General features: G+C 46.4%; 1 protein-coding gene across 5 annotated transcripts in view; it reads right to left on the reverse strand.

The window, feature by feature from the left end:
• Positions 1-5,772: 5,772 nt before the first annotated feature.
• MAP2K4 (mitogen-activated protein kinase kinase 4) overlaps positions 5,773-23,762 on the reverse strand; it is a 102,815-nt gene continuing 84,825 nt past the window's right edge. For all 5 annotated transcript variants that reach the window (XM_084298709.1, XM_084298707.1, XM_084298710.1 and 2 more), the window contains 4 exons: positions 16,007-16,084; positions 14,898-15,046; positions 10,928-10,973; positions 5,773-9,838 (listed from right to left, as the gene is read on the reverse strand). In XM_084298709.1, the coding sequence (XP_084154835.1) occupies positions 9,725-9,838; positions 10,928-10,973; positions 14,898-15,046; positions 16,007-16,084 (387 nt within the window). In that variant the 3' untranslated portion in view covers positions 5,773-9,724. The remainder of the gene's footprint in view (positions 9,839-10,927; positions 10,974-14,897; positions 15,047-16,006; positions 16,085-23,762) is intronic.

Below are 23,762 nucleotides of genomic sequence, written 5' to 3' on the forward strand. Positions count from 1 at the left end.
AAGACTCTTCTGTGGGGCATGGGGAAGGATTAGAGGGTCACTTGAGGTCCTTCCAGGCCCTATCCCTCCTAAAGACACCTGCAGCCGAGCTGCTTTGCTGTCCAGAGAAGTGCTCAGCTCAGCTCTGCACAGGCTAGTGGTTCTCCAGCCCCACCAGAGCTATCTCCCTGGGAAGGACAGACCGTGCTGGCAGGACAGAATCTGCTCTCCCCTCCCCTTGCCTTGGCAGGAGAAGCACAAGCAAAGCCCCCTCCACACTTGGCATCCCCCCGTGGAGTTCTGAGAACCCCTTGGGTCCTGCTTGGGAGCTGCTTCAATTACCTGTCCCCCCCCTGGGCAGGTATGCCAGAGCCAGACCCCTCCAGTCACAGCTGGCTCCCTCATTTCCAGATTCAGGTTTGTCCCCCGCTGCTTTACAGCCCTGCTCCCATGCCGCAGTGTCTGGCCTGTTGGATAGTTTGCATCCTTCCAGCTACACCCTGTGCCAGAGCAATGCCACTGCTCTCTGCCTTCTTTGCTCAGCACCCACTGCTGAGCTGCCCCCACAGCGTTAGTGCCTCCTTGTGTTTGTCTGCCTTGATGTGTGGGTGGCTTTCCCACACAGCCTGTCCCAAGGGGTTTTGTTTCCTGCAGAAGCCCAGCTGGAGGATCCCAGTGATGTCCAATTCTTGGGCCTTCCCGAAAAACAGGAGATAGCCAAAAAATGTTCCAAACATCAAATAACATGGTTTCTGCCTTTGGAAAGATTTTTTATATGTGAGAGGACAGCTCAGTGCACCATCTGCTGTGCTCTCCATGGGAGGCATGGAGACATCAGTGACACTGTTCCACCAAGTCCCAGGTCCAGATAGATCCCATTTTGGGGGTCTATCACAGGGAAGCACTGTTCTCATCCCCTCTGGGCTCAACAGAGCAATGCAGTGCCCTCAGGTGTATGGTGTGGAGGTCGCAGCCCCTGCTGCATGGGGAGCCCCAAAGCCTCCAAGCTGGCCCCTGCCCTGCAGCAGGTACCTTCCAACACCACCACCCAGTGCCCTGCGACACCCCCACCAGCCCCCTCATGCACTCCAGGGCTGCCTCCGCATCCCCAGCAGCCCCAGCCCAGCGCCCTGCGCCCATGCTCCAGCTGAAGGCTCCTGGTGGTCCTCCCTGCCCCCACACCAGCACAGGCATCACCCTTGTGCCTGCCCCATGGCACAGAGCCCTGCCACCCCTTGCACAGCACACAGCCACCCACCGCCAGATTTCTCTGCTCCTCCCTGGCAGGTCCCCAGAGCCTCCACCACCTCTCACCCAAATCACACAGGGAGGGACCAGGGCCACTCCTTACCCATGCACGGAGCCTCTGCACCACACACAGACCTTGCTGTCACCCCCCACGTCTGTGACAGCTAAAAGGAGGCTTCCAAGGAAGAGGGACTTCTGGCTGTGTAAGTTGCACTCAGGTTCTGAGTGGGCTTCAGCATAGTCTCCATCTTGTTTTAAAGCCAAGCATTTGTTCACAATAGCATACTGATAGTGTTATGGCAGTATGAAAAGTTTTTTTCAAGACCACCAAAGGTATCTGCACTGCTGGGCTTACCCAGAGGAGGAAAAGTTGGCTTTCATAGAGATGCTTTTTTTAAATCACAGCACCTCCACACTCAATCTGCTTCCAATTTGTTGTATCCAATTTACCAACTAGGTTCTTTGTATTCCTACCATTTTGTTACACTCAAAATTTTGCTACAGACAAAATGAAATATACTTTTAACACAAAGCCATGAATTTACCATTAGTTTCATTGATGTCTTAAGAGATTAATAAAAAATATTTTTAGTACTGTTACAATGACACTAATAGTTTTTTGCATACAATTAACATCTGTGTTCAAAGACTTTCTTGTATTTATCCCCTTCCTCTAGGGCTCTGCTCACCTTCCTCTCACTCTCTGAACCTCTCTGCAGGTTAGAGTTGATGTCTTCAGCCCCAAGGAGGAGGGTATGCAATGTCATGGCACGTGTCAGCATCCTCAGTCTCTGCCAGGAAGAGCAAGCTATCAATGCTGATGTGTTTTTCCTCCTCACTTTACAATTGTCTGTAAGGAAAGGGGTGTGCGTGTCATTTTTATACCTTTCCTAATATGGTGTTCAGTTGCTCATTCTTCATATAGGTGGTCTATAATTCCAGATTACATTTGAATTTAATGTACATACTTTGTTCTACGTATGTTCTTCATCTTTGTTTAAGGCTGGTGTTACCTTATCCCCCCCCCCCCAAAAAAAAAAAAATACATTCCTTTGATGACCAATGACTGGCCACTGGTGAGTTGTCTATAGACCTGGGTCTATGGCTTCATCCCGTGCCTGTGTCTTCAGGCCCCTAATGTCATCCCATGTCTATAGTCTTCTACACTGCATTTTACTATAGAGTCATAGATCTATCTTTCTACACAGAATAACTACTCATTATTAGTAGTTACAAAATATATATGTAACAGTGTTACATCACACAACTGTAAGAAAGCTAAAACAAAGCAAGTAATGATCATGCTGTCATTAGATAGTTGCCGTTACAGCTAAACAAACTAAAGAAAAGCTCCAGGCAAGCTAAACTAGTCCAGAAGCTCTAAAAAAAAATAAGTACAAGACCTCAGTAGATGCCACTGAGTGTCTCCTGAGTTGCTCATGCGGTAAGAAAATGCTCTGTAGGGACACTTGAAATTCTCCCACCCCCACTGGATGGGCCCATCCAAGTAATTCCCCTTTCTGGTGCCAAGTATAGCCAGCAACATGCAAAGTGGCTCCAGCAAGATTCACTAGAAATGTACTGCTGACAGTGATTCCATTAAAAAAAGTGAAGTCAGCCACACTGGCATTTTCACAGGAAATGGGAATTGGCTGGATTTCAATAAAGTTTCCACCAACCTCTTTAAATTGAGCTTAATTTCAAATGTCTTCAGTAAATCATTGTGATGTGGAGTCCCAGGATGTGGATCTGTTTCTGTCTTTCCTCATTTATTTCCCCCTTGTTTTTCCAGCATAAGCTCAGGTGCAAATGGAAAAAGAGAAAGAAGCACATGATCCTGCTGCAGGGGGCTAAGAGACTAGACATTGTCTGAGCTATGCAAAAGGTTGTGGTACAACAGCCCACCACGCACAGTTTTCTCTGTGTTTTGGTATTTTCTCTTAAAGCATCTTCAACTTGTTGAGGTGCACTTGTTGGCATGGAACAGCACTCCTGGTCTTCTGTCTTCCTCTGAGATTTCAGCATGCCTCCAGGGTCTGTGGGACTAGAAATGGTCATGAACTGGGTGGCTCATGAACCAGTTCTGCAATTATCTGGCAAGCCTCATAAACACACAACAGTCTCTCAAGTCAAATCACTTGTAGTCAGTTCGTTGTGGAATCTGATGGGAAACCTATTTTCCGTGGGAGGTCAGGCAGGATTTCCTCCTCTTCTCAAAATAAGATGATTGAACATAATCTGGATTGCTGAATTATTATCTAACTCCATCTCTATCCAAAAAGCTGCATTCCCATCTGGCCAAAGGTGAGACTTCCTCCATTGTTGGCCATGAAAGTTATTTTTCCTCCCAGAAACAGAGAGGAAAAAAAAAAAAAAAAACAAGAGGGATCTGGATTTTTCTCACCCCTATTTTTTTTCTTTTATTTCTGTCTGAGGTAGCTGACATGTCAGTAATGGGAAAAAAATGGAAAAAAAATGGACAGATCACTGTCAACAATGAACCAGACCAGGTGTCTGGTGTCTAACAAGGTGTTAGGGTCACACAGAACACCTCCAACAGCTTTCTAGTGTAGCATCTACGCTAATGTGAGCACTCAGCCTTTATGTACACCAAATCCTTTCACCCTTCCTGCTTTCAGATCCTGCATGTGCTTTTGGGAGAGTTGCCACAGCTCCACCTGCAAAGTAACGTCCCTGTAACCGGCACTCTGGTGCTGTATGCCAGCTGAGCAGAGGGTTGCAGCTTGAAGTAACAAGCGGTTGGAGAAACTGGTTTTCTCCTGGCAGTCGGACCTGGCCAGCCCTCCTGTCTGGGATATATACAAGGATAACGGCTTGTGTTCACATTCTGCCTGACAGACACGCCAAGGTCCCACCAAGCGGCCAGCTCTGTATTTTATTCCCAGCACAACAGTGGTACGCTGTATCGCCAGGAGGGGGAGTTTGTGCTTCAGCCTGCTCTCGACGCATTTGCACAGCGTTGAACACAACGTAAAAAATCAAGAGCTCACTTCTGTTCTTCAGAGCAGCCATTCATTCTTCCTCTGCATCCTTCACACGTTGAAAGCAATGACCACGCTTGTGATTTGCTTCGGGACTCAGACTGCAAATGGAGCTTTTATTCTAAGCAATGCCTCTGGGAGGAAGCTGGGTCTCAGCACTTTGTTTACTTGTACCAGGCAATTCAAGGAGACAAGAGGTGGGGAGGAAGGGTAGGGGAAGCCAAAGCAGATGAGTGGAAATATAGATTACAAAACTCAAAATACTCCACATGGGAATAGGTGGTACTGCACATGTCCATGTGTACTGCTTATGTCCACACAGAGAGGAGTTGGGACTCATCTGAATTGCTTTTGGAGTACCACAGACACATAATAAATGTAAATGAAAAGATAATTTCTGTGTGCTATATAATGCTTGGTGAAGATATCAGGAGCACCTCAGCCCTGCAGATAGGCACAAAGATATGAGGAAGTGGTATGAGGTGTCAGGGTGCACCACTGGGCACAGGGACAGTAGCCAGCAGCTCGAAGTCTCCCTGTCAATCAGCTGAAAGTGTTTCTCTTCAGCTCGGCACTGCCTGCAGAGACTGGGGCACCCTCAGAGCCCATGCAGTGCTACAGAGGGAAAGCAAGATGTGGACCTGGTCATGTTGGCCATGGGGGGATCCCTAGCTCCAGGGCTGGAAAAAGCCATCACAGCTCATTCAGACCAGGAATGCTGGGGTGGTCCAAGGCTTGAAGGAGCAGCAACTGTGTCACGGCTCAGACACGGGTCCTGGCCGAGATACAGGGGATGCGTAAAAAATGGGAGGGAAAAAGGGAAAGGGACAGAGGGAAAAAGAGGAGGGGAGGAGAGGGGAAGGGAGGAGAGGGGTGGGGAGGGCAGGAGAGGGCAGGAGATGAAAGGAAAACCGAGCACTATTCAACCTAAGAGAACCTGAAGTGACCACAAACACAGGCCTTTTTACAAGCCACATGGATGCAGGGGAAAAGACTAGCAGGATCCTCATGAAGATGTCATGAGGACATCCTCATGAAGATGTCATGATCCTCATGAACATGTCATGAAGAGAATGGGAATACCCAGCACAGTGGTGGTAGACTCCCATCTTGCCACCAGCTTCCTTCAGCTTATCAGCTGTGGCAGATTTCTTCAGAATGAATCTTAGTACACAAAAGAAGGTTGTGGTGCAAAAGGAACACAATCCCAGGGCAACTCCCATTTGTGGAGCTATGAGGTGATGAGCTGCTCCAGTATCTGCCCAGCAGGAAAGGACTTTTACCCCAGTGTGTAGTGGATTTTATCTTCTGCCTGGAGATCACTAAATCAGCAGCAGTCTTGAATTCTGGCTGAAGAGTGAGGACAGCAAGTGGTCCAAAAATGTCCCAGGTATTGTGCTATGAACAGGAAACTTCAATAAATAAATAAATAAATAAATCAAACATCAAACAAACAAACAAACAAACAAAAAACAACACTTTGATGTGATGGAACCACTGAATTTATTTAAGCTGACAGATTTCAACCACCTCAAACCTATCACATCATGTATCTCTAGGTAGCAAGCCTTTCTTCAGCTCCATTGCCTGCCTTTCCTTCTCTTGACAAAATTCTCAGCCTCCAAGTGAAGGAACATTGTGAGAGCCAATGTCCTGCTGCTCCACCAGTTCGTAAGTACTTCTAGTCCTGAGTTGTGTTACGTGTGACCAACGATCCCTGCCAGTATGTTCGTGCTCTCCCTCTCACCAATCCCGCACTCCTGGTGTGGTCCCATCCAGCCACTTTGAGCACTGCAGGCACTTGTGGATGGCCCCTCTGCCCAGACACCGTCTTCTTTCCTGGTGGAGCTGCTGGGGTCCAGTTCTTTTCACCTACCTGGATGGTTTCCAAGCCCTCCATGGCTTCCAGGCAGGAGACACTTATCCCAGCACCAGGACTCTTGGCAGTAGGAATTACTCAGGACTCAATACCCTTAAATCATCTGAACATTGCAGACAGTGACAGCTCTCATTAAAATAAAATAAGCCTACAAGGCTGTGAGCATCAGCTGCTCTATCCCCAGATTGTGGGCACAGCCACCTGCCCTCCTCACAGGGACAAGGTGTCTCAAGCCACCAGATCCTATCAGTGCTCCCAGTGCAGCGAACAGGGCTCACACTCCAAGAGCACAGAGGAGCTGCTGAATTCTCAGAAGTCTTCCAAAGAAAGAAAATATATCCAGATCTCCAGATCTTCCTATGCTTTATATATATATATATATATATATGTATATATATATATATGTATTTATTTAGCACAAGCAGTTTCTAACCAAAGCCTGCTTTACTCCTGTACAGCCACTTCCACCCGGAGGGAGGGCCTGGAAGTTAAGTATTTCAAGAGCTTTAAATACCTCTTCCCATTTATGTCTGACCTTACAAAATGAAAATAACAAGGTCACGGTTGCATCCTAGTTTTATTACAACTGACCTGCAGGCAAAAGGATATTCTATTACATAAACGCTCTGATCCATGTATAATATCTTAAATAGAGGAGGAAGTCCAACCAGGATACCAGATAAAGTACTCTGAAGCTCTCTGAAGCGGTTATGTTCCTGAGCTCCATTTTACAGACAATAAGGCAACATCCCTGCACATCAGCTTTTTGATAATTTTTTATACATTTTTTTCTATGGTACAAGAAAAAAAAATAACCAGAGTTCACAATGTACAGTTCTTACACTATTTTCACAGCTTCTGAACACTATACACTTTTTTTTTTTTTTTTTTTAATAAAGATACATCTTAATAAATGGTGCACCCTTAATAGTTCATAGTAATTTTTTTTAATACACCAGACCTGTCCTGTACAGCCATCCATGCCACAGCACATTCCAAACCTGATTCTGGCACCTGCAGCTCAAAGCTTCACGTTTCCATTTCCCATCCATCAAAAGCAAGCCAGTCATGTTGTTGAAAATGAGCATGGGATGGGGTCGGCAGCAGAGAACAGACCCCGGCCATGCTGAATGAGCATAAAAAGACAGCTGCTTGCTTTGGAGAGAAACAGATCTTCTGGGAGAGGTCATCTCAGTGAACATTGAGGAGATGTCGTGAAATAGCCGTTAATGGCTGAAAGATTGGGACAGAAGCAGAGCACCTCCGAATGTGTCTTGACTCAATCTACATCTCTGTACTCCCCTGGCCAGCACCTTGTGAAAAACTCAGTCATGCCTGAGATCCCCATTAGAGGTGGCTGAAGGCCAGTGAGATGAACCACAGCTGTGGGAACCTGCCAAGCCTGAGGAAAACTGAGTTTTGTGAGACTAAAGGGCTGGGGGGAGAATTACTGCTTTAGATATGCTACGTATCTATCCTGTTCAACTAATAACTTTGTGTGATTAATCAGAACTGTTGGGAATGACTAGTAACTTCATAAAATTTTGGTTTTTCTGTTTTGGGTAGACATTAGTGGCCATCCCACTCGGTGCGCAACCCTGCAGGAACACAGTCCAGGAAGAGCCTAGGTACCACAGCTCCCTGCCTAGCAGGGTGGCAGCTGAGGGCCCTCTGTGTCCTGGGGGCTCACATCGGCACCAGCTTGCAGTGCCAGAAGGACTGGCTCCAACAGCCAAGCGGGAGATGCACAGTGCTGCAAGCCTTAGGCAGTGGTGTCCCTTCAGTGGCTGAAGAAATACCAGGTGTCCAACTACGGCTTTGGCACTCTCCTTTCCCAGCTAAGGAGCTGGGCAGGGATGTGCTGATCCCCACTGCTCTTGTAGCAGCCCAGTTTGTACTTGGTATTAGTTTGAACTGGGAAGCCCCTTCCAGGGAAATCTTGCCAGTACCACTCCCTGTGTGTTTACTCCCACTGCATCTCTAAACCTCCTCATCCTGGGTGTGGTTTTGCCACAGAGCTGTGAGTGGGTTGCTCTCACTTTGACAAAGTGCCTAAATTAGTCAATTCAAATGGAAATCACAGACCACACAGGCTCCAATTTATCCCTGGTATGCTACAAAATGTCTGAAAACTGCAATGTTGTGGGGGAAATAAAAAGTTTTCAGAAAAAAAAATAATCTCTGAAAAAGACATCAAATGAAAAACAAAAAGAGAGAGAGAGAGAGAGAGACTGATCTGCTGTGTGCTCAGCAGTCAGCCAGAAGGTCACACCTTGCCTGGCCTGGCAGGGTCAGCTAAAACCCCAGGTGTTAGTTGCTCCTTCATCTCCACTACCTTGCACTAACCAAGTCTTAGCAAGGTTCAATAACAAGAGCTATTGAGAGTAACAAAAAAGGTTACATATGCCCAGAAGAAAGTGAACAAGATCTCCAACCAGCTAAGCAAAGCATCACACTTGCAGTAGCGTGACGGGCACAGAGCCCAGTGTGGCAGGAGAGCATCCCCACCATCCTGCTTGCAGTGGTGAGAAGGAACCACAAAGGTTTGATTTTGTTAGGGACAATCGGCTGGAAAGTGGAAGTGCTGCTGGGCTGGGTTTAGGGTCAGTGAAAAGGTGCTAGCATCAGGATTGGGGACAGTGAAGAGCATGAGAAACAGGCTAGAAATCACATTCATTTGTGGCTCACTAAAACAGCTGCAGACTTTGTGAACGGCACTCGTTGAAATCAAAGCAAAGCTAGCTGGTGGTGAGTACTGTGCAGCTATAAATCAGGTCACAAGCAGGTTATAATTCAATTGAGTAGTTTAATAATTCTTTAGGTCTTATCTTACCAGGTAACAATTTACAAGACACCTAGTTAAGAGTGAAGAGTGGCTGGCTTGGTAAAAGGAAAAAGAATACATTATGTCCCATCTCTGAATAGTTTAATGTTAGCCTCTTTCAATGCAACATATTTTTGGTAAAGACATATTCACTATATTTAACATGATCTCTCTTTAACAGGAAGGTCATCTGAGCACACTGTCCCCAGAAAGTACACAGCAACTGTAAAGCAACAGAATTTCATAGCAGTAAATCTATTGCACTTGGTGAAGAATAAAATTCTCCTTTGCCTTTCTAGCTCCAAAAGGCAAAGTATCTCATTGGCTAAGCAAGTTCTTCTCCCTCCAGGCAAAGTCTCTTAATGTTCAGACAGACAACGCCTAACTTTTGTTTGTTTGCTTTTTATTATTACTTGAAACAACAATTGGAAGAGTTTGAGAGAAAAATCTTTCCAGTAGCTGCTGAGAAGTCTCCAAGTTTTGAGTCTAGAAATGAATTTTAGGTGCTATCCAATCACGGTCAACAAATAAATGTACTTATTTCCACATTTCATGAATATGTCCACAAAAGAGCAGATGAGGTCTCTCTTTGACCAACACTAACACTGTGTGATCAGGTATTACAGGGATGCACTTATATGTGACAACATTATACAGACAGGATGGAAATAACACCAATATTATTGCACATGGTGTCTGGGCGAGCATTAAAAACACTGCAATATGTGATGAAAATTCTTTACAGCTTGTTTTCTCTCAGCCCTTTTTCTAGAGTTTGATGTAGCAGCAATATCAATCGACATACATTGGAGAGCTGGGAGTTGCTGGCATTTGATCCAGGATTTTGCAAACATAGCATGCAACATCCACTGTGCGTTCCTCATACATCAGAATGAAGGGATGTTTCTGGAATCAGACAGAGAAACAACAAGGTTATACTTGCATTTCTGACACAGCTTGGCTACCCTGGATAAAAGCTTAGTATATGGATTTGCCTTACGAGAGACCGCAGGGCTTGGTGGTGACTGTAGGACATCAGGACATAGCCTGGTCCATGGCTTTTTGCATATGAAGAATCCCTCTTAAATGTGCAGTCCAGAGGTGGGATGGGACTCCATGGCACACACAGTGAAATATTTTCATGAAAGATTTCATCAGCAGCATTTTCAGCAATGTTAGGGAGACATGACTTGGGTTCAAACAGGAGATCAGTACCCAAAACCAGTTCTTCTGAACAGTCAGCCCAGCAAACTGTACTGGCTAGACGCAACTGACAACAGCTGGAACATAACAACATGGTGACTCTTTGGGCCAGGAAACCAGGCAAACTTCATTCATATCATGAAAATACCATCAGGGACCCAGGACACTGTTTCCCATATCCCCTGAAGGGACACCCAGAGCTCCTTGAAGGTACATGGTTGCCAAGTGTGACTTATCCAGTCCAAAAGCCCCATCAACTTTCCTGCTTCAGAGCACCTCATCACAGACAGGCTCTGCTGGTGTCTTATTCCAGAGCTGTGCTCTATCAGGACTCACTTTTACCAGAGCACTCCCAGCCTCATGGTATGGCTTGTACATTGAAGACATTTACATGTGGCAGTGTCTGTCAGCAATTTGACAGGGCTCCTGAGTGCAGGTGCCAGGATCACTAGAAAAGGCAGAATTTATGGGGCACACCCAACATGCTGTTTCCCAAGCCTGAATACTTCAGGGCTAGCTAAGTCTGGTTAGCTGATCCACTGCAACACGGCATTTCTCCTTACACTGATCTCCTAGAACAAGGGTACAGACAGCAATGATCTTGGCCATCATCACAAGCTGCACAAGCTAGACACAGTGGCATGGAGGTGCTGCTTTCCCTCAGGCTGCAGAGCTGAACACTGCCTTCATCACCTGAGAAGACATGGAGCAACCCCAAACGTGTGACCAAGCTCTACTGTGTGATCAGTACAACCATGACAGCTGGCATAGGCAACCATGCTTTGCACTCACCAGAAGCTCTTTATACTTTGGCCTTTTGGACTCGTCCTTTGTAAGGCTAAAGAAAACAGAAAGAGAATTAGGAAAAAGTGGGACTAGTGAAACATTTACAGACATTACTTGCAAATTTTTACAGCACAAAATACTGAATTCCACTGTCATGGTGGGACTCGAGTACCCCAAACTATTCAAGTCCAGGAAACTGATTCCTGCAAAACCCATCCTTTTCATGTTGCGACGCATCACTGGGTGAAGGTGCTGGCACAAGTACAGACCCCATAGCCATCAACAAATCCCACTGGGGACAGGCCTACGACAGCTGCAAGCTAAACTCCACCATGACTGTGAAGGTCCTACCCATATGGAAATGGGTTTGACCAGCACAACCAGAAGTTTTGGGCAGCAGCAATCAGTAGGTAGCCTTGGCCTGTACTCCAGCCAGGAGGACTGCATGGCAAGGAGCAGAGGAGAGACAGCACCATCTGCCAAGGCACGCAGGCACACCACCATCCCCTTGGCACATATGTGGGCTGGGGCAGGGGATGTACCATGCATCAGGCAATCAGACTACTCTGCAGGGGCAAAAGAGAGCTTCAAAGGCCCTCGCAGATCATCCCAAGCACTGGTGGCACGTCCCTCGCAGAGTGGGCCACAGCCCCAGGAGAGGTGTTGTGGCTCAGCACCACCACAGCTGACAAGTCCTTCTGGCCAAAGCAATAGAAAGCCTGCCATGCTGTCCTCACTCTTCATGCTGTCCTCTGCCTCCAGTGTTTCCGTCAGTCTTGCTGTGGAGAGTGGTGGCTTCTGGTGGCCACCTTCTCCCCATACCATAGGGATGACCCATTGGCTGCCTGGCCCCAGTGCAGCACAGGGGCATGGCCGGGCTATGGTGGGGACAGCAGGTGGCAGCAAAAGCCACCAAAGCCCCTGCAGCAGCAGGGATATGGCAGGGGGACAGGAGAGGCCCGGGGGCAGGCATTGCCTAGGTGCCCTGGGGTGGACATGGCGTCTCCAAGGGCACCAGGCCAAGGCCCAACCAAGTTTCCGCACTGGGCAGCAGGAATGCCTCTTCCATCGCTCCCTCCAGCCTGCCTCCACTGCCTCGGAGGGCCTGTGGGACCTGCTCAGAGGGAGCTGTGGTATCTGAAGGAAGTGGGTCAGCCCCATGCAGGGTGTCAGGCCGTGCTGCTGCTTGGCCCCTACAAGGAGACACCTGGTGACACCTGGCACCAGCAGCCTCTGCCCTGAAGGTAAGAGCTGCAGCCACCCCAAAGACAAAGGGGGGGATGTAGTGTTGCACCCAAATGGGGGAGGGGAGGGGTAAATACAATTCCTGACAGCTGTATTTCCATTCATGGAGGCTGTGGCAGGACCTTTTTTAAAATTCAGGAGCTACTCCAATGTGACCTCAAATTATTCAGAGAAGCAGTGGGTAATTATGCTGCACTCACACACTTGGCTCTTCTCTGTCCTCTGACTGGCCTGCAGAACTGCACAGAGGTGGAAGGTAAGAAATCCCGTGGCTGCTGCACAAACACCCTCGCTTCAAGCTTTTCCTACCCAAATTCATCTTCTGACTTTTGTGAGTCTGAGGATTCAAATATGCTCCTTACTACACTTTTAAGTGCAACTTGTCAGAGCTTCAGCTCGCTGTCCAGGTTTTGTTCTGAAATTTCCATGCATGCTTTCATAAAGCATAAATATTTTCATAAATCTTTTTTTTTTTTTTTTTTTTTTTTTCCTAACTCAATGCAAAGCTGCAGATCTGGAATAGCCATTTGCAACACCAGGTGCTGTACAGCTCTTCTGTTGGAACATCTGATATCCTTCCCTGTCACGCTGGACCTCAGGAGCTTGCAACGCTTCCTGCAAGTACTGTTAGCTCTGCAGCTGCCAGCATGAAACTCTGAAAAGCCAGACACGGAGCTTGGATACTTTGCAAACTCTGAAGCAGAAGATTAATTGCTGTAAACAGCTCCAGAAGGCGTGTGACTTCAGATAGGCATGTAAAGAACACAGGGAGGTGAGCCGATGGAGAAAACTGTTCTACCCAGGCATTCAAAGCACTGTTGGGATCCAAAACAACTTGAAAAAAAAATCCCAGAAACTTTCTAACATTTATCAAAAGTAACATTTTCTCACAGATCTATCACAGCCAGCATCCAGCAACACTGCACAACTCTTCCATCACCTTTCCTGACACTTGAATACACAAAAATAGAAAATTACTAGATTCAAATTTGTGGGAAAATGCCCAGGAGATTTGTGCTGTCACCTAAAAGCACAGTCTTTAGGAGACTTACCTGCCTGCTGAGTAACACCAAAGATTATTGTTTATGGTTAACTAAACGTTATTAAGAGGAATATTTATCACATTGTTGTTATGAACACTAAGTATTCCAGGTAGAAGTCAGATTACTTACAAAATCATATTAAACAAAGAACAGAATTAAACTGAAAACTGTCCCATGCTCTACGCATTGCAGTTGTCCCAGAACAGAATGCTTTAGGAGGGGTAAATGGGCAGGAAATATGAATTGACCCAATTGGACATGTTGGCCAAATGCACTGCTGCTTACCAGAGATGCCATGCAGGTTCCACTATTGGGTGATCTGTAGCCAAACACAACAGCACATACAAGCAGAAGAGCAAGCTCCTGGTTTTGAACACACTGTTATGATATTGCACCTCTATGGATATGTATGTGAGGCAAAAAAAACACACTGCTGCTTGTATTGTACATGGGGAAAGCAACTCTGACTTTCTAATCAAATACCACATACTTTATGACTGAAAAATGAAAACTTCTTTGGAGCAGCAAACCATTTTGATGCTTCATTTCCTGCAGACCAAAGATAATAAAAAGGTCTTCCTACAGCCACCTGGAAACTAGAACCTGGGCTCCATTAAAATTCCTAATTCTGAACAAGACTAAAATCCAAAGACAAAAACCTTTTCCATTTTGAATCAGAACCTTTCATTTCTCTAGTGGGTTGAAAATCCTGAAACAAAACCTTTTGTAAGTTAAGAGTTGTTTTACGTTGAATCTTCTTGTGTTGCAGAGTTGATGGGCACCCCTAGCCTCAGGATGTTCAGCGCCTGGATCAGCCCAGAACAGAAGGTCCCAGCAGAAGAGCCACACAGGTCACATTGATCAATCTTCTGTATGCTTCATTATTAAATCAACAAAATTACTTTGATGACCTTTTACATTTTGATGGAAAAGTACTTGGAAAATACACAAATCAGCCCTTAACTTCAGCAGGACCATGCACACATGGCAGGCAGATGGAGTGCTCCAGGTTTCTCCTGTGCAATCTCTCTATACACCCAATCCTCCAATCCAGGGCTGACTGAACTGCAGAGACCCTGCCATAAAAGCCTTTTGAGCCTTGACCTTGTCATATGACTGACAAGGAAAAAGAAGCCAACAGCCAAGCAAGCCACCTGCTACAGGTTCTGACAGCCACTCTGCTGAGTAGAGCCTTGTCCTCCCAGGCAGGAAGGCTCCTGGCCTTGCTATGCAGAAGGTAGGAAAAGTACAGATCCTCAGCTCAACCACAAGACAGTACTGCCAGGTTTCTCGGGCTTCTTCCTGAAGAATGTGAAACAAAAAGGAGGTCTGTCCAAGGGCTGTGTCATAGCTAACTAATGAACAGGCTGCACAGGCCAGGCCCTTTTTTCCAGTCACGTAAACCTCCCACCAAGGGTCTTATCATGGGTTTCCTGAACACAGACTCTCATAGGTTTTTTTCTTATTCTTGCCCTGAAGAGCAACATCCAATAGTCTGCCATTCAGACCCTACTCAGACTCACAAACCTCCCACCACCTTCCAAAGAAGTGAAATGTGAACAGTCCTCACCCTCACGTTGCTGCAGGATCATGAATCTAATCTAAGAAGTGCTTGGCACGCTACATGCTAAATACCTAGCAATGACAAAACAAGCGAACTCCAAGCGCTTCAGGCAGCGAACACTTACCACAAGTTGACGAAGTTGATGAAACTTGGGGAAAATTCCCTTTCCTCTGAGTTACTCAGCTGTGGTGGGTCTCCTTTTACTACTTGTGTCAACTGGTCAAACACACTGTTCCACTTGGGGTAGGGGAATCGCCCTGTGGCAAGCTCATACTGCAAAAAGACAGAAACAGCACAGGATAGGTTACACAGAGGTAAGTTCAGGTAGTGGAAGAAAATCTCCACGAGGACCCTGAAAACCCAAAGTTAGACTAAGACGATATTCTTCATGCCATCTGCTACAGGAAGTTCAGCGAGAAAAGGGCAGGGAACATTACACTCAAAACTAGTTTTGCTAACTACTTTAGGAGTATCTCCAGATTTAATTCAGGTATGCCAAACTCATGCCTCTTCCACTGTCTATAAAATGAATCAATGCTCTTATTAAGATTTTTAAAGTAGTAAAGTAAAATCCTCCAGTTCCTTCCCAAGCTTCTTAACAACCACTACAGAAAATGGATACTAAGAAATCAAGCATTTTAAAATGGCAGCAGGGAAGACAGCCCTTTCATAGAAACTACTGACTCACTGCTTCGGCTTTCTCTTCTGCTTCACCACATTGAGAAGAGAAGATCATTTCAAATTATCAGTGTGTATATCCAGCAGCTTTGTGGTTGGCCAGAGAGGAATAAGCAACTGGGATCCAGGATTAACTGAAATTTTCTGCACAGCCAAATAATACCAGACACCAGGGCTGTAAGAGGCTTATTTACATAGGTTAGATGCTCAATTCTGCACCACACTCACCATCCCTTCTCATACAATATTTTGAAGACAAAATTAATTTACAATCCAACACCTCTTCCTCACTCACATCTGTCTCTGCAAAACATAGCTGCAGCTAAATGTATCCTCAGGGGTTCAGGAGAGCCATCTGCCTTGAACGGATTTGTATTCTTTCTGAGCCAGGAGGAGCCCACTTCAATCACAAAATACAAATGCTTCACTGCAGCATAGACGGGCTTTGCTTCAAGCACGTTTGACACCAACTAACTCCATCACATCACAAAGCACACTAAGGCTACCCAACAGGAAACTACCATGCATCAGAGGGCTTAAACCCCGCTCACTTACCAATGTAATTCCCAAGCTCCAGACATCTGAGCGAACATCGTAACCTTGCCTAGAGGCACTGGGATCTATCCTTTCCGGCTGAAACAGACAGAATTACCAGTCAAACACTGTGCCACATAGGAAGGAATGAGAAGCATCTGCAAACTTGGAAAAAATTCTAAGTTTGTCCAACTACGCAGAGTTTGGCACAAGTATAGAAGCAAACTTTTTATCACTTTCAACCCCAGCAGAGAAACATCTTATGGAATTAAACACGGATTTTATGGAGATACAGTGTAAAAGTTTGTCTCAAACTGCAATTCAGCACAGTCCAATTCTTTTTAGTTTTCTTTCTTTTCTGCACATGGCTTGAATAATTGTTATTATTTGTTTAGTGTTGTTTAACATCAGTATCCCTTTAAAACGTAAAGTCTTGCTTTCTCTGTTTTACAGCAAAGTCATCCCTAGGGAATCATAGTAACTGGAAAAAACATCTTCTCATCCATGAGCCCAGGGAACTGAGATTTAAAACAATGCATTTTAAGAACAGCTCTTCTTTATGAGTTTTTGGGTATCCCTTGAAGGCAATTAAGACATCTTTACCAAGTCTTCAGACATCCAAAAAGTCTTTCCATAGAAAATGATATCAAATTAGACATGGGTGTGCTAAGTCACCCGGGAGTGACTTATCCAGAGAGCAGAACCAGCATTTTATGCTTTGCATGTCATCTTTGTAAGTCAATTCTCCCTTATTTTATTAAAAATGCCAAAAAAAAAATAATACATGATCTCTTTCAGTTTTAACTGTAACAATGATAAAGAGACCTGAATCACAATAAAATAATAAATTATCAGCTGAATGAAATACCATGAAAGCCCTGGTTGCTTTGCGAGCTACTTTTTAATACATTTTCGCAGCAGATGCATGCTGAAGAGTGCTATGAAATCCACAAAATCCCTTAGTGTACCCTCAACCTTCCAGTGGATCACTGCATGTGTGAGAAGACTACCACATCCACACAATACCTTCCGACTCCCAACCCCACAGGGTATTTCTGTTTGCTCTGTCATGCTGCCAGCTCTCCTCTTTGCAGCCCACATTACACACAGCTGCCCCAGCTTTGACTGCCTCCAAACCTTTCCCATTTCCTCAGTTACAAGAATCTTCTCCAGCAGCAAAACATGGCTATACCACCACCCACACATACCCACACAGAGAAAGGAGAGCTAACTTCCAGCAAGCTAGAGCGGCTCTACATGTGTTTGTGCCTACAACCTGTCTGTTTCTACTATGACTGGGTATAGAGTATATCACCTTCCCAATGCCACTGATGTGCTATTTCATCCTTACCTCCAATTGCAATATCCATCTTGAAATAGGCTGGCTTTGGCAATGCTCTAAACATGAAATAGGCTGGCTTTTGGCAATGCTCTAAACATCCTTGGGCCGGATGGGATCCACCCAAGGGTACTGAGAGAACTGGCAGAGGAGCTGGCCAAGCCACTGTCCATCATTTATCAGCAGTCCTGGCGATCGGGGGAGGTCCCAGTTGACTGGCGGCTAGCAAATGTGATGCCCATCTACAAGAAGGGCCGGAGGGCAGACCCGGGCAGACTACAGGCCTGTCAGTTTGACCTCAGTGACAGGGAAGCTAATGGAGCAGATCCTCCTGAGAGTCATCACGCAGCACTTGCAGGGCAAGCAGGCGATCAGGCCCAGTCAGCATGGGTTTATGAAAGGCAGGTCCTGCTTGATGAACCTGATCTCCTTCTATGACAAAGTGACGCGCTGGGTGGGTGAGGGAAAGGCTGTGGATGTGGTCTACCTTGACTTCAGCAAGGCTTTTGACACCGTCTCCCACAGCATTCTCCTCAAGAAACTGGCTGCTCTTGGCTTGGACTGGCGCATGCTTCGTTGGGTTAAAAACTGGCTGGATAGCCGGGCCCAAAGAGTCGTGGTGAATGGAGTCAAGTCCAGTTGGAGGCCAGTCACTAGTGGTGTCCCCCAGGGCTCAGTGCTGGGGCCGGTCCTCTTTAATATCTTCATCGATGATCTGGACGAGGGGATCGAGTGCACCCTCAGTAAGTTCGCAGATGACACCAAGTTAGGTGCGTGTGTTGATCTGCTTGAGGGTAGGAAAGCTCTGCAGGAGGATCTGGATAGGCTGCACTGATGGGCTGAGGTCAACTGCATGAAGTTCAACAAGGCCAAGTGCCGGGTCCTGCACCTGGGGTGCAATAACCCCAAGCAGAGCTATAGACTGGGAGATGAGTGGTTGGAGAACTGCCTGGCAGAGAAGGACCTGGGAGTGATGGTGGATAGTCGGCTGAATATGAGCCAGCAGTGTGCTCAGGTGGCCAAGAAGTCCAACGGCATCCTGGCTTGTATCAGAAACAGTGTGACCAGCAGGGCTAGGGAGGTGATCGTCCCCCTGTACTCAGCTCTGGTGAGGCCGCACCTCGAGTACTGTGTTCAGTTTTGGGCCCCTCGCTACAAGAAGGGCATCGAGGTGCTTGAGCGGGTCCAGAGAAGGGCGACGAAGCTGGTGAGGGGCCTGGAGAACAAGTCCTACGAGGAGCGGCTGAGGGAGCTGGGCTTGTTCAGCCTGGAGAAGAGGAGGCTCAGGGGCGACCTTATCGCTCTCTATAGGTACCTCAAGGGAGGCTGTAGCGAGGTGGGGGTTGGTTTGTTCTCCCACGTGCCTGGTGACAGGACGAGGGGGAATGGGCTTAAGTTGAGCCAGGGGAGTTTTAGGTTAGATGTTAGGAAGAACTTCTTCACTGAAAGGGTTGTTAGGCATTGGAACAGGCTGCCCAGGGAAGTGGTGGAGTCACCATCCCTGGAAGTCTTCAAAAGACGTTTAGATGTAGAGCTTAGGGATATGGTTTAGTGGGGACTGCTAGCGTTAGGTCAGAGGTTGGACTCGATGATCTTGAGGTCTCTTCCAACCTAGAAATTCTGTGATTCTGTGATTCTGTGATATGATGTCTTTCCCACCCTCCCAGGTCTCTAGTTTCCTTTCCTTTCTTATCCTTTAGTTACGTTTCTGTTTGTCTTAACCTCATTTATTAGGTCTTCCTATTCATGAGGAAATGTGGGATGGACTTTTCAGTAATACTGGTGGGAGGGGATGCAAATTAATAAAATTGGTCAAATGAAGTTCTCTTAAACCTACCATCAGTCCTTCATATGTTCACCTTCAAGTTCAGTCAAAGTCAATCCTATTTATATTGCAATTAAATCCATACACCTAACTGCTCACAACCCAGCATTCTACCTTTGCTGGTTGAGTGCAGTCGTTTCATATTGGTTCCACCATATCAACAGACTACTAAATCAGCTGATACAGAATTAATAGAATCAATTAATTATAAGCATCCCTTTCTTTTACAAATGGGGAACAGAAATGAAATGAAAATTTCTCCAACATTTTGAAGCCAAGACAGTGGGGAATGGATTTATTTGAAAACAGAAGAGGCAAGGATTTGAATGGAAAATGTGTTCCCAGTCCCTGCCGGGGAAGGGTTGACAAGCAGTGAACATTCAGGGTTTGGATGCTCTTGGTATATTTCAGGAAGCTACTGGACATTTCAGATAGAAGTAAAACATCTCAAGGAAGAGCCAGGGAGTGTTTAGAGCATTGGCTCAGACTCAGGCTTGAGGACAAGAGGAACTCAGATTTCTACTCAGCTCAAAAGTAGTATGTGAAAGTAATGTCATCTAATGGGTCTAACCAATTCAGTGTTCTCTGTGATTTATTTCTGTCAGCACTCCAAAACATTCACGAGAAACACAGCAAATGGAAAGTGCTAGGAGGAAGGCAGACGGAAGAATGCGGCATCAACAACAGGCCAGCATTAGATGTGGCATGGCAGGAACCTTCTGTCATGGAAGGAGTTTCCGGTGACTCTCTCATAAATCACTCCCACGGATGATGCTGTGTCTATCCTTCCCTGTCTCTGTCCTGGTTTCGGTTAGGACAGAGTTAATTTTCTTCCTAGTAGCTGGTAGAATGCTATGTTTTGGATTAGGATAAGAAGAGTGCTGATAACATGCTGATGTTTTAATTGTTGCAGAGCAGTGCTTACACCAAGCCAAGGACATTTCAGCTTCTCGCTCTGTCCTGCCAACGGGCAGGCTGGGGGTGCAGCAAGAGCTGGGAGGGGACAGACCCAGGACAGCTGACCCAAACTAGCCAAAGGGGTATTCCATAGCATCTGACGTCAGGCTAAACAATACATAGGGGTGGCTAGCCAGGGTGTGGGGGCTGGCTGCTCGGGATTAGGCTGGGCATCGGTCAGCGGGTGGTGAGCCATTGCATTGCACATCATTTGTTTTGTACACATTATTATTAGTAGTACTATTATCATCATTATTGTTATTATTATTGTTGTTATTATTTTTTCTGTCTTAATAAACTGTCTTTATCTCAACTCACAGGCTTCACTTTCCCGTTTCTCTCCCCCATCCCACAGAGAGAGGGGGGAGGGTGAGCGAACGGCTGTGTGGTGTTTAGCTGCCGGCTGGGTTAAACCACAACAGTCTCAATGTAGGCAGTCAACATGATGAACCTGCAACACCCCCAACATCTTTGTCTGCTGACAGCCTGCTCTCCAGCATGACTGCTCTCAGGGAACACAAAAGAACAGCCTGACTCCATCAGCTATGAGAAATCATGTCCCAGCCCAACCACATGCCTGTTGCCATACTGCTGTGTCTGCAGCCCCATGACACTAGTCCTGCTTTACCTCAGCACACACCTCTCCTTGCATCCATCCCCTCCTAACAGATCGTGGTGGCACGCTTCTCCAGCCTTCTGGGTTCTTCCAACAGGCAGGAAGACAGGCTGTGAAGCAGCTAAAACTGTCCCTTCCCTGTTCTTCAGACACGGTATCAGTGCTAGCTGCACTGCAGGCTACTACGGACCACTGCTCCACAGTGAAGCAGCTCTTCAGGGGCATGGCAGCTAGCTATGCCAGGCCATATGCATTTTGGCAACAGAAGATGGATTCCCCAGCAGGCACATGCATTCACACCATGCACATCAGAGCCATTTCATGTGAACCTTGTGATAAGAGACTGCTTCTTAAGTGTCAAACACACCTTCATGGTGCCCTCATACTCAACCCATGTGATAGATGTTGCCATGCAGGAATGGCAGTGGGACCAGCTGCTACAGGGCCACGTAAAATGATGTTGGCCAGTGATGGGACTCCTATACCGCTGATGAATAGAGAATGTGGTGCAGCAGCATGTGGGAGACCAAGAGCAATTCGCAAATTGAATTAACAATTCACAGTTTGTGTAGCACAAAGAATTATAGGACTGCATGGAGAGGAGATATTCTGGGTTGGGGGTCAAGTAGCAAAAGCATTACAGGGACTGGTCAGGTAGGTGGCACTTGTGACAGTCTTTCATCAGGCTGGACATGTTTGGGACACTGCAGGGCACCTCTTGGCTGTGTAGAGGACAGCTCTGAGTCTGAAGCACCCACACAGAGGCAGCCTGTTACCATGACCAAGCAGAGTACAAATGGAGGGAGCAACAGGGACTTGGCCCTATAAAGCAGTGGCACTGTTAAAGGGAAAGCAGGATGGACTAGAAAAAATCCTGTCTAAATACAGAGCAAAAAGAATCCTGGGAATTTTCCATGTAGACGACATGGGAGCAATTAACACCAAAAGAGGGAGAGTGAGTCACTCCAGGGACCCAGAACAAGAACTGCAGACAAATCCAGCTCTTCATGGATATCCTTCTAACATCAAGTGCAAGTGAGGAAAGGAAATGGCTGAGTTGACATCCAGTCAACCACTGGATGTGCTGATGGTATGAAGAAGCAGGGCATGAATGCATCAAACAAGGGCACAGACCGACATAGATTTTCCCTTCATTTCAGTGTCTGCATAAGCATCAACAACTAGACTGAAGAGCAGAAGTGGGAAGCAGTGATCCTCCCCTCACTTCCAAGTCCCCAGCTAAGCAAATACATGTAATGTGGGGTTTGACAAGAATAAATGCACATACAACTCGCCAAAGTCTTCAACTGTTCCATGTCGCTGATGAGCAAAGTATGATGTCTAGGAAAACACAATTCTTGAAGCTCAGAACTAGATTTTCACTGGTTATATAACCAAGGAATTTTACCCTAAATGCAATGCAAATTCAAAACCGCCTGCACGTTACTAAACTGAATGGAACATACTCTTACTTGCTTCTTAAGCCAACATGCTCCTGAAGCAAAGAAAATAAAAAGTTACAAGGAGTGAATAACTACCAGAAGGAGGTCAAATTTTACAATACACTAAGTAGAAGAAAATCTACAGGATATAAATGTTCCCTCCCCTTCAACTACAGAAATAGATGGTAGCAAGCTGGAAGCTGCCAGCCTCCATTGGAAATCATCTCCTCACAAACATAGAGCACGCGATGGGGAAAAAAAAAAAAAAAAAAAAAAAAAAAAAAAAAAAAAAAATGAAGTCCAGGGACTTCCCTGGCTTTGGTTGATGATGGGAGCAAGGTAAAGCACTGCACATCTGGAAACAGGATTGTGCTGGCTGCAGCTTCAGAGTTATCTGTGCTAAATTCAGCTGCAAATCATACAGTGAGTTACAACCCAGGCCAATGAGAGTTAAAAGACCTCCAGTGCTCTGAAAGGGACTGGATGTGAGTCTTGCACACAAGAGCCATAAACCCCCTAATCTGTTGCAGCGTTAACCAATACATCAAATATATATATTGATTTCAGCAACTCTCAAGACAAAAATGCTATTTTCCCTATGGTGATGACTCCATTATCATGGCTTTTTCATTTAGATGACATTTCATTTAGATGGCAGTGCCCCACAAGGAGCTCAGCAAGTGCTCGCAGACAGGAGCATTTCTCGCTGCCCAGGCAACTCGGCTCTCAGGGCCAACTCCAAGCAGAAGCCACAGCAAGGAGGGCAGCAACATTTCTGAACAGCTGCCCGTAGTGTTGTGCAATAGCAATGGAAAGCATCTTCAGGACCATAAATAACTAGTTTGGGAAATTCTTCTGCTATTCAGTAAAGGAAAATGCTGTCACTTTTCAGATTGCTGTATTTTTCATGAATATTCCTACAGTGAAGAGCAACTTGCTCTTCCTTCAGGGCTAACCCCTGCATGGGCCTCTCGCACACTCAACTGGAGCATGGTGTGAGGGCCAGCAGCAGTGTTACACTACAACCCAAGCAAGGAAGCAAGCAGTGGGCTCAAAGCAGGGCTGGCAAAGAGGCACTGACTTGCTGGGCTCTCAGACCTGCCTCTCCTGCATGCAGCTGCCCCCTATCTGCTCACTGAGACTTCCTCCGTGGAAAGGAATAAAACGTTTGGAAGCCCCTTCCCTGCCCTCTCTACAGACTGGGCTGGGAGATCAGAGCCTGTAAGGCTAGGAGGAACCTGATGTCCCATCTCCCTGGGAGATGCTCACCAACAGCTCACCACCATGACCACCACCTCCTAGGAGGTGCTCTGTGAAGTGACTGTCCTCGTGGGAACTCGCTACATTGATCCTTGAGCAGACCAGACACAGACCTAGGGAAAGTGCTAGAGCTCCAGAAAGACAGACTTCCAGCCACTCCTCCTGGCTATGTTACTGCTCTGCAGGAAGTATAGGGGGCTCTCCCTTAGGTGACACCTAATTCTGGCTGCTAAAGAGCTGAGGTGTCTGATTTCATTTGGATCTCAATTTTTATGTGCAGTAAAGCCTAATAAACTTCCTGGATCTCCTCATAGGCATGCAGGAGCTCACAGAAGGTG

This window comes from Netta rufina (genome assembly GCF_964035555.1).
Source record: "Netta rufina genome assembly, chromosome: 19".
In the NCBI taxonomy this organism is placed as follows: domain Eukaryota; kingdom Metazoa; phylum Chordata; class Aves; order Anseriformes; family Anatidae; genus Netta; species Netta rufina.